Source organism: Schistocerca cancellata, chromosome 2 (genome assembly GCF_023864275.1).
Source record: "Schistocerca cancellata isolate TAMUIC-IGC-003103 chromosome 2, iqSchCanc2.1, whole genome shotgun sequence".
NCBI classification, from domain to species: Eukaryota; Metazoa; Arthropoda; class Insecta; order Orthoptera; family Acrididae; genus Schistocerca; species Schistocerca cancellata.
The window spans coordinates 1,129,296,793-1,129,309,023 of record NC_064627.1 but is presented as its reverse complement, the minus strand read 5'-3'; the positions used below and the strand labels follow the sequence as shown (position 1 = coordinate 1,129,309,023).

The window sequence follows — 12,231 nt, the reverse complement described above, 5'->3', positions numbered from 1 at the left end:
CCTGTCGCGACACCACTGGAGGCGGGCTGCACGATGTTGGGGCGTGAGCGGAAGACGGCCTAACGGTGTGCGGGACCGTAGCCCAGCTTCATGGAGACGGTTGCGAATGGTCCTCGCCGATACCCCAGGAGCAACAGTGTCCCTAATTTGCTGGGAAGTGGCGGTGCGGTCCCCTACGGCACTGCGTAGGATCCTACGGTCTTGGCGTGCATCCGTGCGTCGCTGCGGTCCGGTCCCAGGTCGACGGGCACGTGCACCTTCCGCCGACCACTGGCGACAACGTCGATGTACTGTGGAGACCTCACGCCCCACGTGTTGAGCAATTCGGCGGTACGTCCACCCGGCCTCCCGCATGCCCACTATACGCCCTCGCTCAAAGTCCGTTAACGGCACATACGGTTCACGTCCACGCTGTCGCGGCATGCTACCAGTGTTAAAGACTGCGATGGAACTCCGTATGCCACGGCAAACTGGCTGACACTGACGGCGGCGGTGCACAAATGCTGCGCAGCTAGCGCCATTCGACGGCCAACACCGCGGTTCCTGGTGTGTCCGCTGTGCCGTGCGTGTGATCATTGCTTGTACAGCCCTCTCGCAGTGTCCGGAGCAAGTATGGTGGGTCTGACACACCGGTGTCAATGTGTTCTTTTTTCCATTTGCAGGAGTGTATGTTATGTGGACATGTGTCCGGAAACGCTTACTTTCCACGTTAGAGCTCATTTTATTACTTCTCTTCAAAACACGTTAATCATAGAATGGAAACACACAGCAACAGATCGTACCAGCGTGACTTCAAACACTTTGTTACAGGAAATGTTCAAAATGTCCTCCGTTAGCGAGGATACATGCATCCACCCACCGTCGCATGGAATCCCTGATGGGCTGATGCACTCCTGGAGAATGGCGTATTGTATCACAGCCGTCCACTATACGAGCGCGAAGAGTCTCTACATTTGGTACCGGGGTTGCGTAGACAACAGCTTTCAAATGCCCCCATAAATGAAAGTCAAGAGGGTTGAGGTCAGGAGAGCGTGGAGACCATGTAATTGGTCCGCCTCTACCAATCCATCGGCCACCGGATCTGTTGTTGAGAAGCGTACAAACACTTCGACTGAAATGTGCAGGAGCTCCATCGTGCATGAACCACATGTTGTGTCGTACTTGTAAAGGCACATGTTCTAGCAGCACAGGTAGAGTATCCCGTATGAAATCATGATAACGTGCTCCATTGAGCGTAGGTGGAAGAACATGGGGCCCAATCAAAACATCACCAACAATGCCTGCCCAAACGTTCACAGAAAATCTGTGTTGATGACGTGATTGCACAATTGCGTGCGGATTCTCGTCAGCCCACGCATGTTGATTGTGAAAATTTACAATTTGATCACGTTGGAAGGAAGCCTCGTCCGTAAAGAGAACATTTGCACTGAAATGAGGATTGACACATTGTTGGATGAACCATTCGCAGAGGTGTACCCGTGGAGGCCAATCAGCTGCTGATAGTGCCTGAACACGCTGTACATGGTACGGAAACAACTGGTTCTCCCGTAGCACTCTCCATACAGTGACGTGGTCAACGTTACCTTGTACAGCAGCAACTTCTCTGACGCTGACATTAGGGTTATCGTCAACTGCACGAAGAATTGCCTCGTCCATTGCAGGTGTCCTCGTCGTTCTAGGTCTTCCCCAGTCGCGAGTCATAGGCTGGAGTGTTCCGTGCTCCCTAAGACGCCGATCAATTTCTTCGAACATCTTCCTGTCGGGACACCTTCGTTCTGGAAATCTGTCTCGATACAAACGTACCGCGCCACGGCTGTTTCCCCGTGCTAATCCATACATCAAATGGGCATCTGCCAAATCCGCATTTGTAAACATTGCACTGGCTGCAAAATCACGTTCGTCATGAACACTAACATCCTGATGCTACTTACTGATGTGCTTGATGCCGGTACTGTAGAGCAATGAGTCGCAAGTCAACACAAGCACCGAAGTCAACATTACCTTCCTTCAACTGGGCCAACTGGCGGTGAATCCAGGAAGTACAGTACATACTGATGAAACTAAAATGAACTCTAACATGGAAATTAAGCGTTTCCGGACACATGTCCACATAACATCATTTCTTTATTTGTGTGTCAGGAATGTTTCCTGAAAGTTTGGCCGTACCTTTTTGTAACACCCTGTATTTAGAGCATAGCGCGTTGACTGTTCCGCTATAGATTGAGAAGTGGCAGCTCCATTTCTAACTTATATTCTCACTAATGGATGGATGGATGATTTGTCGGCCGCTGTGGCCGAGCCGTTCTAGGCATTTCAGTCCGGAACTGCACTGCTGATACGGTCGTAAGTTCGAATCCTGCCTCGGGCATGGATGGGTGTGATTTTAGGTTAATTAGGTTTAAGTAGTTCTAAGTCTAGTGGACTGATGACCTCAGATATTAAGTCCCATAGTGCTTGGAGACATTTGAACCATTTGATGGATGATCTGGGAGAGGAGACCGAACAGCTTGGCCATCGGTCCCGTCGGATTGGGGTGTGATGGGGAAGGAAGCTGGCCGTGTTCGTTCAAAGGAATCATCCTGGCAATAGCTGAAGCGATTTAGGGAAAGAAACGGAAAACCTAAATCAGGATGACCCGACGCGGGTTTGAACCGTCGTCCTCACTAATGATGACATTCTCAGGATGTGTACCAGAAACACTACTACCAGTAACAGTAACGTGTGCTGTGTTCGTGCCAGGAAAATGCTTTCAAGGGGCCATTTTTACACATCTGAGAGTGAAAGAGATGACTACGACTCAGCCAAAACTGCTGAATATTTTCCTGAACACAAATGCGCTTCGTCGCACGGTCTAGGACGTCCTGTCACGGTCCGCGTGGCTACCTCCGTCGAGAGTTAGAGCCCTCCATCGGGCATGGGAGTGTGTGTTGTCGTTAGCGTAAGTTTGTTTAAGTTAGATTAAGTAGTGTGTAAGCTCAGGGACCGATGACCTCAGCACTTTATTCTCATAATATCTTACAACAAATTTCCAAAAAAAAAAAGAAAAAAAAATATACAAATGCTCTTTGAAAGGTGTTGCTAATAATGTTAAAGTGAATAATTATTTAAGCTAATAAACAATGTTGTGTCCCTTACCATAATTTACATGAACACACATGACAGAGTGGTGGAAGAAATGTTAAGGATACTCCATAACACTGTTCACACGCTGTAGTAAGGCAATAATATAATTGATTACATATTGGGATGAATTTTAATTTATAAGTTTGTTATACCATATTAGTACAAAATTGGTCATGCAAATCTTGGTATCATGAACTAAAACACTTTGGGCCTCATAAAATTTTTTAATAGGTATTGAAGTAATGTTTCGTTAACAAATGTCTCAGAGCACTATGGGACTTAACTTCTGAGGCCATCAGTCCCCTAGAACTTAGAACTACTTAAACCTAACTAATCTAAGGACATCACACACATCCATGCCTGAGGCAGGATTCGAACCTGCGACCGTAGCGGTCGCGCGGTTCCAGACTGTAGCGCCTAGAACCGCTCGGCCACCCTGGCCGGCTGTTTCGTTAACACAATCAGCAAGTAAACAGTGGTAACTTAATGCTAACCCACGTTGAGTGTACTCAGTTTGAAAGAAAACCATGTTAAGTGCCCATTGACGTATTTTAAGAACATCACTGTTGATAGAATTTACGATTAAAAAATATTGTCGTTACTCTAGAAATATTTGAAAACACTGACTTATCTTAATAAACAAATCACATTGAATACGCATTAAATAGGTGATTTATGACAGTATCTGAAAAGAAGCAACCGATCACTTAAATTTACATTCGAGATTCTCAATTGTCACGTCCCTTTAGTGTAACACTTCAACTTACATCGAAATTTTAATAGAATTATTTACCTCATCTTACATTTTTATTTGTTAGTAACAGATGAATAATTTACGATGCTATGTGCTGAAATCGATTTCATTAGAGGAAGAAAAGTTACGTAGCATAGCTAATTTGCTAAGTGCCTAATTATGGCTATTGTGCCAGAAAGAGAAGCATTATGTGTTGAAAAGTGTCGGAGATACTACCGTGTCAGTTATTTCCCAATCTACGACATGTACTGTCACGAGAATGATATCGCATTAGTCTCTTCTCTGCTGCTTATATAAAGGGCGTCCATAATTGAATTTCTGGTTTCAAGACACAGGAAGAGAACCACTGCTCAGAATAACATCAGATTTGAACAGAACATTTCTTGTGTACGACAGCAAACACAACGGTGAGCGGAGGTTGTCTACACAACGCTGCAGCAACTGTCTTCGTAGGAAAGTTGTACAGGAGTAGAAATGATTAGTGAACAAGTATCACAGAAAACAGAAGATTTAATTAACATGTATTTGTCCAAACGTATGAAGATTCATTTGTAACCTTCCCCTCACTTATCAACCTTAATGACAATGAAAAATCAAACCGCGTGTACCTAATGGAAATTTGGGATAAGCAATCGTCACCGAAGTTAATCTGTCGGTAAAGAGGGAGGAAAGGGTTACATCTAAATGAAAGGAAAAGTGCTAATGAAACTGGTGGAAATTAATTTTGAAAAGGGGTAAAGTTAATAAAGAAAGTAAATGTGCGGCCGTTACGTTAACAATTAACTAGCGGTAATTAGATATTTGAGATTTGGGGGAAAATACGGTCGCCAGTCCTAAGGACAATTACTATAGTAACTGAAAAAGAAAGGTTATTACACATATAATTAGCACTAGAAGCGTGGCAACTGAAGGTTGACACGTGTAGTGTGAAAACTGAAAGTTTGTCAGAAGTAATAAATTTCGCTACACTCTGACTTAATTTAGCAAAAGAATTAATAAAACCGAAAAATCGAAAGTTAATTTAGTGACTGAAGTTAATAGTGAGCTTTCTTTCTGAAGCACATCGAAATTCAGTAAAATACGGTTAGTCTTGGACTACCTCAACAATAATTTCAAAAGCTACTTGAAGCTACGCAATTTAGAAATAAGAGATTTAACTTTGAACTTGAATTAAATGATTCTGAACAATTAACAATAGTAAAATTTAGTACGTACCAAGCTGAGCTGCAGTCACAGGTAAGCTAAAATACGGTAACAAAACTCGCACTCTTAATTTGTGCTTGTGTAATCTAACTATTGTAGCCAGCTATGAATACTTTAACTGAACTTTGAAATTAAAGCAGCGAAATTGAATTATATTCCGTTAATGCCTGCGTTTGAATTTCAACAACACTCGGGTTCATTTCGGAAAAGGAAGGGACCATGCATGGCAATGCAATTGGGACAATGAGCAACAAAGGTTCATGCTAAGTTGCTGTAATTTTGTGATGCAACAATTTTAAAAGTTTGAAAAGCTGAGGTCTGCCATACAGTTCTAAAACTTTACGTGCTTCCAGTCTTCCTTGTTGGTTGATTGAAGGTTTGAAGCCGTCGATCGAGGAGGTGGCGACAGTCACTCATTGTCGGCCGTCGCTGCTGCAGGTGCTGGATGTTGGCACGCCTTTTCTCGACACGGTCACCAGACGAAACAGGCTCTTGATGTGCGCCAGCTAATGCTTCCCGTCCGCGACACCATGTCCGAAACTATCATCGCAAGTCGAGCGCAATTACATGCTGCCAAACCCGGAAAGCGCGGCAACTCGCGGGAGCGTCACACAACACACCTGGTCCACTCGCTACTCCAGCCAGACCCCCTCTGCCCGCGCTCCACGCGGCAGAGTTCACTACCAAAGATCCTACACACTCTGGTTCTCCACACGACCTATCGACGTATTCGTATGATAACATAGTTTTCCCTAGGCAAGACCCAGCGTAAAATTACCAATAATATTTACAAAACAACCAATTATACATCGACATAAGTGCATATATATATATATATATATATATATATATATATATATATATATATAAACAGTAAAACAATTACAATATATAAAGAGACAGAAATGTCATATCTTGAGGTAACAAAACAAGGAAAAAAAATAATAGTACAATAGATGGAAATAGGAGGATATGCATTTCCGGCGTTACATCCCGTAGCCTTATGGTCAGCGCATCTGACCCAGGTTTTATTCCCAGACGGATCAGAGAGATTTTGAAACTTCCCGGCAGACTATAACTGTGTACCGGACCTAGATTCGATCTGGGGACCTTTGCCTTTCGAGGGCAAGTGCTCTACCATCTGAGCTACCCAATCACGACACACGACCCGTCCTCACAACTTAATTTCTGCCAGTACCTCCTCTCCAACCTTCCAAACTTCACAGAAGCTCTTCTGTCAACCTAGCAGAGATTTTTTATCGCTCGGGGACTGGTGTTTTGTTTCCTCATCATCATCGACACCCAAGTTGTCCACCGAAAAGACATGAAACACGGCGGCCCAACTTCTCCGGATGGGGACTCCCGTCATCAGTGCCATGCGATCTTTCCATTTCAGCTCATTAGCGGCATTTATTTCATCTACATCTACATCTACATGGTTACTCTGCAATTCACATTTAAGTGCTTGGCAGAGGGTTCATCGAACCACAATCGTACTATCTCTCTACCATTCCACTCCCGAACTGCGCGCGGGAAAAACGAACACCTAAACCTTTCTGTTCGAGCTCTGATTTCTCTTATTTTATTTTGATGATCATTCCTCCCTATGTAGGCTGGGCTCAACAAAATATTTTTGCATTCGGAAGACAAAGTTGGTGACTGAAATTTCGTAAATAGATCTCGCCGCGACGAAAAACGTCTTTGCTTTAATGACTTCCATCCCAACTCGCGTATCATATCTGCCACACTCTCTCCCCTATTACGTGATAGTACAAAACGAGCTGCCATTTTTGGCACCCTTTCGATGTCCTCCGTCAATCCCACATGGTAAGGATCCCACACCGCGCAGCAATATTCTAACAGAGGACGAACGAGTATAGTGTAAGCTGTCTCTTTAGTGGACTTATTGCATCTTCTAAGTGTCCTGCCAATGAAACGCAACCTTTGGTTCGCCTTCCCCACAATATTATCTATGTGGTCTTTCCAACTGAAGTTGTTCGTAATGTTAACACCCAGGCACTTAGTTGAATTGATAGCCTCGAGAATTGTACTATTTATCGAGTAATCGAATTCCAACGGATTTCCTTTGGAACTCATGTGGATCACCTCACACTTATCGTTATTTAGCGTCAACTGCCACCTGCCACACCATACAGCAATCTTTTCTAAATCGCTTTGCAACTGATACTGGTCTTCGGATGACCTTACTAGACGGTAAATTACAGCATCATCTGCGATCAACCTAAGAGAACTGCTCAGATTGTCACCCAGGTCATTTATGTAGATCAGGAACAGCAGAGGTCCCAGGACGCTTCCCTGGGGAACACCTGATATCACTTCAGTTTTACTCGATGATTTGCCGTCTATTACTACGAACTGCGACCTTCCTGACAGGAAATCACGAATCCAGTCACACAACTGAGACGATACCCCGTAGGCCCGCAGTTTGATTAGAAGTCGCTTGTGAGGAACGGTGTCAAAAGCTTTCCGGAAATCTAGAAATACGGAATCAACTTGAGATCCCCTGTCGATAGCGGCCATTACCTCGTGCGAATAAAGAGCTAGTTGCGTTGCACAAGAACGATGTTTTCTGAAACCATGCTAATAACGTATCAATAGATCGTTCCCTTCGAGGTGATTCATAATGTTTGAATACAGTATATGCTCCACAACCCTACTGCAAACCGACGTCAATGATATAGGTCTGTAGTTCGATGTATATGCCTCGTAATGTTAGCTTCGTAAGTTGAGAAGACTAGGAATTTGTGCCCGCTGTGTTTCAGAGCGAGCAGAAGCGCTTTCTCCAGCAGCACAAGCAGCGGTCGGAGACGTACAGCAAGGCGGCGGCGGCGGTGAAGAAGCAGCGCAAGAAGACGCGCACGAAGCCGCCGTCGGTAGCGCTGGACCGCGAGGTGAAGAGCCTCCAGGCGCTGGAGGAGGAGCGGGCCAAGCTGGACGCCTTCTGCGAGGCCAGCCTCAAGACGGTGAGTAGCTGGCGGCGATATCATCGGCATTGCGAGTCTGCCGCGAACAAGCCACTTTGTCTGTAGTCGTCGAACTTATTATAGCAACAGTCCACCACCATCACCTACATCAAATACATCTGAAGTGGCAATTTTCAACCGCCAAGCACTTCTGTATTTACCACTTGTTTCAATCACATTTCTTCATCACTCTCGCTAACTACAGTCCACCTATGCCAGCTGTTCCCATTCTCCAAACGAAATTTCTCCTACAGGACCCTCCCCATCTAGTAAACTATAGATATAACATCGAAGGGCAGTCCGTTCACTTGAGGCATACGGCACAGCTGTGCTGAAGTTGGCTCTACACTTACTTCAGTTTGTCAACACCAAATGAACGAATTGGATTACTTTCATCCAGTTGCACCGTATACTTTGGCCAAGATGGAGCCACGATTTGTGTAACATGTCACACAGACTTAAACATATGTACAAATTTACATAGTGCGTTTTGAGAATTAACAAGCTTCTGTAAGTACTACACTAGGTGATCAAAAGTATCCGGACAACTGGCTGAAAAGACTTACAATTTCGTGGCGCCCTCCATCGGTTATGCTGGACCTCAGTATGGTGCTGGCCCACCCTTAGCCTTGATGACAGCTTCCACTCTCGCAGGTATACGTTCAATCTGGTGCTGAAAGGTTTCTTGGGGAACTGCAGCCCATTCTTCACAGAGTGCTGCACTGAGAACAGTTATCGATGTTGGTCAGTGAGGCCTGGCACGAAGTTGGCGTTTCAAAGCATCCCAAAGGTGTTCTATATGATTCAGGTCAGAATTCTGCGCAGGCCAGTCCATTACAGGGATGTTATTGTCGTGTAACCACAACGCCACAGGTCGTGCGTTATGAACAGGTGCTCGATCTTGTTGAAAGATGCAATCGGCATCCTTGAACTGCTCTTTAACAATGGGAAGCAAGAAGGTGCTTAAAACATGAATGTAGGCCTGTGCTGTGATAGTGCGACGCGAATCAACAAGGGGTGCAAGCCTCCTTCGTGAAAAGCACTACCACACCATAACACCACCGCCTATGAATTTTGCTGTTGGCACTACACATGCTGGCAGACGACGTTCACCGGGCATTCGCCATACCCACACCCTGCCATCGGGTCTCCACATTGTGTACCGTGATTCGTCACTCCATACAACGTTTTTCCACTGTTCAGTCGCTCAATGTTTACCCTCCTTCTACCAAGCGAGGAGTCGTTTGGCATGTACCGTGATGTGTGGCTTATGAGCAGCTGCTCGACCAGGTTTTCTCACTTCCCGCCTAACTACTATGGTACTTGCAGTGGATTCTGATGGAGTCTGGAATTCCTGTGTGATGATCTGGATAGGCGTCTGCCTATTACACTTTACTATCCTCTTCAACCGTCTGCGGTCTATGTCAGTCAATAGGCGAGGTCGGCCTTTGGTACTGTACGTGTCCTTTAACGTCTCCACTTCACTGTAACATAGGATCCAGTGGACCTGAGGATGTTTAGGAGTGTACAAATCTCGCTAACAGACGTATGACGCAAGTGACACCCAATCACTTGACCACATTCGAACTCCTTGAGTTCCGCGGAGCGCCCCATTCTGCTTTCTCACGATGTCTGACTACTGAGGTCGCCAATATCGAGTACCTGGCAGTAGGTGGCAGCACAATGCACCTAATATGAAAAACATTTGTTTTTGGGGGTGTCCGGATATTGTTGATCACATAGTGTATGTATGCCAAAGCACGCACGTGCACAACATGCTTCTTAACTGTAAATGGTTTTATTTTTGACAGACCTGTGTATAATTTGCTGCACTTTATCCTCCATAATGACAACATGGCATGAGATACTAATTCACAGTGGAACATGTTTTATAACAAAATTTTTTGACGATATGTAAATGTACAGCTTCCATTTCTGTATTTGTAACGTGAAATAAAATTTCCTTTCTCAAATATTTTTTCATGAATTTTGATGGAAGATACATTACGCTTTATCTTAGAGACCTGAAGATGACAGTTACAAGTGTCGAAACCGATTGTGAACGATGAAGACTATTTTATGCGATGTTGACTATTGAAAGATTTTTCCTAAGTAAAACATAGATTGCTCCCTTTACGTTCTCAGCATGACATTATTCAGCCTTCGTATAGTTTTCCTTTGGACTCCTCTGATGAAATCATCGTTTGGCGACCCCAGTCAGATGATGGCTGTAGACTTTCAGCTCTGTGTTTTAGGAAACTGAGTTGATTACCGGCGGTAATGTTTCTGTCGACAACGGATGACATTGTGAGAGACGCACAGCAAATGATATGCAAACACTTGCCCACTGTTTTGATTCAGTGTAGAATTAGCTGTGTTTTTCTCAGTCTGAACATGTATTCAACCTTGAAAGTTACCTCAGACTGCAAAAATGTCGAGAAGACTCTGGGGTAACTTTTCCTGGAACAAGGTTGCCTATCAAATCGATGATAGTCGCTTGTCTCAGAGAAGCTAGTAGGGCGAATGTATGTGGACGTTCCGGCTGACTTTCGGCGTTAAGTTATGCCCTACTGGAAAATATCCACGCATCTTTGCTACTTTAACCAAGAAAGTCGCCACGAAAACGGTGTCAGCAAACTGGAATGTCTTATGGGAGTCTTTGTACAACCACAAAGGACAAACTCCGTCCGTAATGCATTCACGTTGTATGAACTTCGAGAACAGTGGAAAACGACTACTTTACTATCAATTTTATTTGCGTTTTATTCGAAGCAGTGTTTCGGTGTAGGACTATGTTTTCTACTCTGATAAAGCAAGGTTTCACCTATGGCAGGACGACAGAGTTTGGAGCTCAGAAAACCCTTTCACTTTCTATGAGACCCCAGTGCACTCACAGAGGGTTGAAGTTGGTGTGCAGTTTCGAGCAAATGAATAGTAGGCCCTAGTTTTTTCGGAATTGGGAAGAGCTGAACGTTACCAAAGCATTATCATGCAATACTTAGAGTTGCTAGAGCCTGCCGAACTACACTGTTGAATGCAGTAGTTTGGTGCAACAGTGGTGAGGGTGAATAGCAGAATGATAATGTTGTTTGAGTTCTATGGGGAACACATCATTTAGGTGACCAATGCCGCCAACAACCCTAGGTTTATCTCCGCACGCACTTTTCTGTTTGGAGACATCTGAAGAACGATGTCTATGAGAACAACCGTCACACAATCGACCAACTGAAGCACAACATCGATAACGAAACAACCTGGATAAGTACAGCGACCATCCAAAAAGTAGCAGCTAACATCAAGAAACGTGTTGAGATATGTGTAGGAGCATATGAAGGATATTTCCAGCATGTATAGTGAGAAAATACCTATTGCAAGTGAATAAATTTTGAATGTATTAATAAAGGTTTGAATTTTTTAAATTTCGGGTTGTGTAACTTCGGGCTCACTCTGTATAAGTAACGTTGTAATAAAGTCAACAACATATGTAAAAATGCGAAATCGATATAAATGAGTTAATAAACTGACAAACTGAAGAAAGAAATACTCACAGGAAAAATTTAAACTGCCTACAGGAAGAGTGAAGTAACTAAGAAAACATAGCGAGTGAAGATGTTTATGTACATGGCTAGTTTATGTTTAACGCGTAGCTGAGCAGCAGCGGAGAAGATTGATGCGTAAGAATTTTTTAATTATGTTTTAGAACCGTTCGTCGCCTTCAGATGTCAATGTAATTGAGACATGCGAGTAATTATAACCAGTCACTCACTATTCCCTGTAAGCGTTTCGGAGGATTACATTTGTATCATCACATAGTTTCATTTAAAATCGGCATAACATAGACGGTTGTATGCGTAATCCCGTGACCGCTGGATTAACATCACATTGGTTACCAGAAAATCTTTGTTACTTTAAATTTCAATAAAATCACCCGATGAAGTAGTAATATACTTCGAAAGGCGTAGTGGCATTTTAAATAAAGTTACTAAATACAGTTATTTATATCTGTCAATTGATATCAACAGAAGTAACTGTTATGCTTAATATAAAACGTTTTCAATCAGAGCTTAAGTTAACTTTAATAATGAACAATCAATTTCAGTTTGTCATTCATTTCTTTAACTGTGGAAATTATTATTCCTCTCATAGAGCACTTAATTACATTAAAGG

The 12,231-nt window shown here is 43.7% G+C and overlaps 1 protein-coding gene across 1 annotated transcript in view; it reads left to right on the top strand.

Annotated features, from left to right (window-relative positions):
* The window catches only part of LOC126161269 (brain-specific angiogenesis inhibitor 1-associated protein 2), a 667,893-nt gene that overhangs the window by 556,022 nt on the left and 99,640 nt on the right, over positions 1-12,231 (top strand). The window contains exon 6 of the mRNA XM_049917008.1: positions 7,864-8,064. Coding sequence (XP_049772965.1) covers positions 7,864-8,064 — 201 coding nt within the window. The remainder of the gene's footprint in view (positions 1-7,863; positions 8,065-12,231) is intronic.